Source organism: Penicillium canescens, assembly GCF_028828765.1.
Source record: "Penicillium canescens strain IBT 15451 chromosome Unknown utg000007l_segment0_segment0, whole genome shotgun sequence".
Taxonomy (NCBI): domain Eukaryota; kingdom Fungi; phylum Ascomycota; class Eurotiomycetes; order Eurotiales; family Aspergillaceae; genus Penicillium; species Penicillium canescens.
In genome coordinates, this window is record NW_026703969.1 from 413,057 (window position 1) to 417,256 (window position 4,200).

At 48.2% G+C, this 4,200-nt stretch overlaps 1 protein-coding gene across 1 annotated transcript; it reads left to right on the top strand.

Annotated features, from left to right (window-relative positions):
• Positions 1 to 2,416, top strand: N7446_010576 (uncharacterized protein; the record flags this gene model as incomplete). The annotated part of the gene is made up of 16 exons (XM_058519319.1): positions 1 to 83; positions 152 to 185; positions 252 to 321; positions 381 to 453; positions 518 to 546; positions 615 to 617; positions 675 to 811; positions 869 to 983; positions 1,037 to 1,115; positions 1,170 to 1,233; positions 1,284 to 1,316; positions 1,374 to 1,600; positions 1,655 to 1,861; positions 1,914 to 2,061; positions 2,113 to 2,191; positions 2,247 to 2,416. The coding sequence occupies 16 exons, from the start codon at positions 1 to 3 to the stop codon at positions 2,414 to 2,416; spliced, it is 1,551 nt and encodes a 516-aa protein (XP_058368157.1).
• Positions 2,417 to 4,200: the final 1,784 nt, after the last annotated feature.

The following is a 4,200-nucleotide window of genomic DNA, read 5'->3' on the forward strand; positions in this document are numbered from 1 at the left end:
ATGGACGAAAAATACCTCGACGATGATGCCCAGCTGGCTCAGATGGGCCACAAGTCTGAGCTGAAGCGTCATTTCTCGTTGCTGTATGTGTATCGTTTTTCGTTGTGTCGGAGCCTCACCGCAAGGCTGACCATTTTGATGTTCTTTCTAGGTCGATGCTGGGTCTTGCCTTTGCCATTCTGAACGTATGTATCAAGTCGAAGTTGATGGATGAGGAGAAAGAGTTGACAACTGACATTTGCATTCAACAGTCATGGACCGCACTATCAGCCAGTCTATCTCTCAGTCTGCCCTCTGGAGGTAGCGTTAGTGTTGTTTGGGGTAACGTGCTCTTGGATCTGACTGAATCCCGGTAAACATACTAACCTTGTCACATATAGGCCTGGTAACCGCTGGTATTTGCAATATGTGCATGGCAGCCTCTCTTCCCGAATTCCTTTCGGCCTATCCTACGTGAGTGTCGAAATAATTAATCACAGGCGTGAGACCCTCTCGGTATGACTAACGGTGACAATAGAGCTGGAGGCCAATACCACTGGGTTGCTGGTAAGTCGAAACACCCATTTAAACCGAGAAGCTGATGCATTTTACTCACACTGGATTTGGTTTCACAGTCAGTGAGTATTCACCCTGAAGAACCAACGTGGAATAAGCGAAAATTGACCAATCTGCAGTTTCTTGGGAGCGTTGGGTGCCAATTCTGTCCTGGATCACGGGTTGGGTCAACTGCTCTGGCTGGGTTGCCCTGGTGGCTACTGGTGGCCTGCTCGGCAGCCAGCTGGTCCTTGGCGTTATCTCTTTGATGAACCCGGTAGGTATCTTGTGTGCTCATTCGGTAGACAAATCTCTAATTAATATCTATGTTTAGGACTATGAGGCCCAACGCTGGCACCAATTCTTGATTTACGTTGCCTACAACATCGTCGGGTTCGCAATCAACAGTCTCATGAACAGAATCCTCCCTCACTTCAACAAGGCTGCCTGTGAGTTTGTTGTGGTTTGTTTCATATCTACTTCCCAACTGATCGCTTTTCAGTCATCTGGTCGCTTACTGGGTTTGTCGTTATCTGCATTACTGTTCTTGCGTGTGCTGCGCCGAACTACAACTCCGGAGAGTAGGTCTCAGCACAAGAGGGTTTTTTGCTGAAACTGTAAGCTAATTGGAATAGCTTCGTCTTCCGCGAATTCCTCAACGAGACTGGCTGGCCTGATGGTATTGCCTGGTTGCTTGGAGTGGGTTTTTCTTACTCAACGAGTGTTGTGCCCTGCTAACCAATCGACAGCTGCTGCAAGGTGGTCTTGGTGTGACTGGATTCGTAAGTGCTTCCTCTAGCGCGACACGTAACTCGACCACGAAATTAACAAATTTATAGGACGGTGTCGCCCATATGATTGAGGAAATCCCCAACCCCTCGGTTGAGGGCCCAAAGATTATGATCGCCTGCGTCGGTATCGGTACAGTCACTGGAACTATTTTCCTCGTCGTTCTGCTTTTCGTCGCTGGTAACATCAACGATATCATCGAGTCTTCGGCTGGTCCTCTCCTGGCGATTCTCAAGAATGCCACCCAAAACAACGCTGGTGCTATCTGCCTGTTAATGTAATCAATCTGGTCCCGAGTCTACTTTGATCCTTAGACTGACCATTCTCTAAGCTTCCCTCTCGTCTGCATGCTGTTTGCGACGACTGCTATCATGACGACTAGTAGTCGCATGTGCTACGCCTTTGCACGAGATGGCGGTCTTCCATTCTCGCGTTTCTTCTCGACGGTTCACCCCAAGTTGAAGGTGCCCTTGAACTCGCTCATCCTCAACCTGGCCCTCGTCATCGTTTTCGGCCTCATTTTCCTAGGTTCCAGCAGGTAAGGTTCGGGCGAACTCACTTCAGCGTGGATTTAGACTAATATTAGACAGCGCCTTCAACGCCATTGTGTCTTCGTCGGTTGTCTTGCTCGACCTTGCCTATGGCATTCCCATCGCCATCAACTGCCTGCGTGGACGCAACACCCTTCCCGAGCGGGCCTTTATCCTCCCCAACTGGTTTGGCTGGATCCTGAACATTGTAAGAGCAACACCATGCATAATTCTACTGTGATATACTGACATTTTCTAGATCTCACTTGTGTACGTTGCCTTGACGACAATTCTTTTCCTCTTCCCGCCCGATCTTCCTGCCACCGGTAGCAACATGAGTAAGCGGTCCATCCCGTTCTCAATTTTCACTTATCTCTGCTAACCAACCATCAGATTACTGTGTCGCCGCCTTTGGCATTGTCTTCGTCATTTCCACTATTACATGGATCGTCGATGGACGCAAAAACTATGTCGGACCCCGAATCGAGGTGGCAGTGCTCTCTGGACAGGCTGGTGACCAGGCAGATCACGCACCGATCCCCATAATTAAACAGAAGGCTTAAATACGTTCAGTACCTTATATAGCAAGTGAGATTAGCGAATGAGATACAGTCTTTACTCGCCGTTTTATTTAGCGTTTAAACGGCGCTTCGGAACGTGTTGCTGCACACAAGAATTTGTCCACCGGGTGGTGCTTTCCTATCTGGGCTGCCAGCCGCTTGAATGAGGGCGCTCAGGCTCAGGCTCAGTGGTCATCCTAAACGTGGCGTCTATCTCGGCATCAAGGCTCGCTTAGCGGATTGAAGGAACATTAAATTCCACGAAACACGCCTTGGAAATGGGACAGGGGGACTGGTCACAAACCCTCCGCAAACACCCTCATGATATTGATAAATCTACCAAAAACCTAGCCGGAAGCAACCTCATTAGCCCCTAGTAGCCTAGTAGGTATCAAGGTAAGTGTATTGTGAGCATTTCATGATACTATCGCGGTGCATGCATCATAGCGTGTTACTAGCTACGTGATTTGGAAGGCGGTATGTGACTTATTCAAGGCGGTCTGAGAATACATAGATCCCTAAGGGGTGTCCAAACTTTCGCGTAGCCACTGTATTGTCGTTATAGTACCATACAGTAATGTTTCATGGAACACTGTAGAATAGGTTTTTTAGATCGCCCCTTGCATCCTCCTCAGGCCCTGGCTTTACAACAACCTGGCTGGGATTACAATTTTTCCAATGTTCCCTTTCTTTCATCCTGCCCACGCTTGCACTCTGTCCCCTTCTGGATCTCACTTTTGACGATTTCCAAATCGACCAAAAATGTCCGCCAGATCGTTGCGAATGGTTTCATTCCAGGTGGCCTGGTCATGCGACGAGCCCTCAATAGACCTGCTGAGACAGTTAGCGCTTTACATTGTCACTCAAGATGGACCACAACTGACCGCATCCGGTTATCTAGTCTAGATGTTGTTAGCAGGCCAGTCTTGATTATGTGCTTGATAGGATTGTACTTACTCCGTCAGGCATTCCAGAGCAACCGAACTGCCATCTCCGGAAAGCTGAGTCTGCCCACGTGGTTCCAAGTCGCTTTGGTGTCCAAACACAGTCTTCCGCTGTCGTACAGCTTCTTGCTCACTCTCATCGGCCGAGGTGCTATTGTCTTGGTCGACAGAGTCGTGTCCCTCCTGAAAGGATGAATCGTCCTCTGTGGTATCGCCTGTAGCGGATCTGGATGGACTACCAGTATGCTTAGACTCAGAAGATGACAAGGACAATGCACGTTGCAATCGGCTTCGAAAGTTCTGTCGTCGAGGAGCGTGCGAGACTTTTCGAATTCCGCCCATACTTGGGTCTGAGTTACGCTGGGGTGAGGGGTGGTCCTAGTTCTGATAATCTGTGATAGGAGGAGGCGCTCGGGTTTTATAGCATGTTGTATCGCGGGATCAGGATTGACTGTTTGCTTGCTCGCAATTGAGGAGGGGTTCGCAAGTGCACGCATTTTTCATTCCTACTTTCTACCCGTAGATATCTATTGCTGAATCTGCACATTTTTTAACAATGACTCACTAAGAGGCGGATCAGACAATAGAATTCAACAATTGGTGAAACAACGGGAAATTGTCAACAAGAACGGACTCTTGTGGCCGCGTTCAACGTTGTTGCTTCTCAACGATATACATTGCATCAAAGATTGAGGGTTATTGATTGTCAACGAAACACATTGCATCAAAAAATGAGGGCTTGTTTGGGTCAAACCTCATAAACACACAGAAGTCGATTTTATCTGCCACACTTCAATCTTTTAAACTCAACAACCCTACATCTTCAAGTTCACTTTCTGCAGT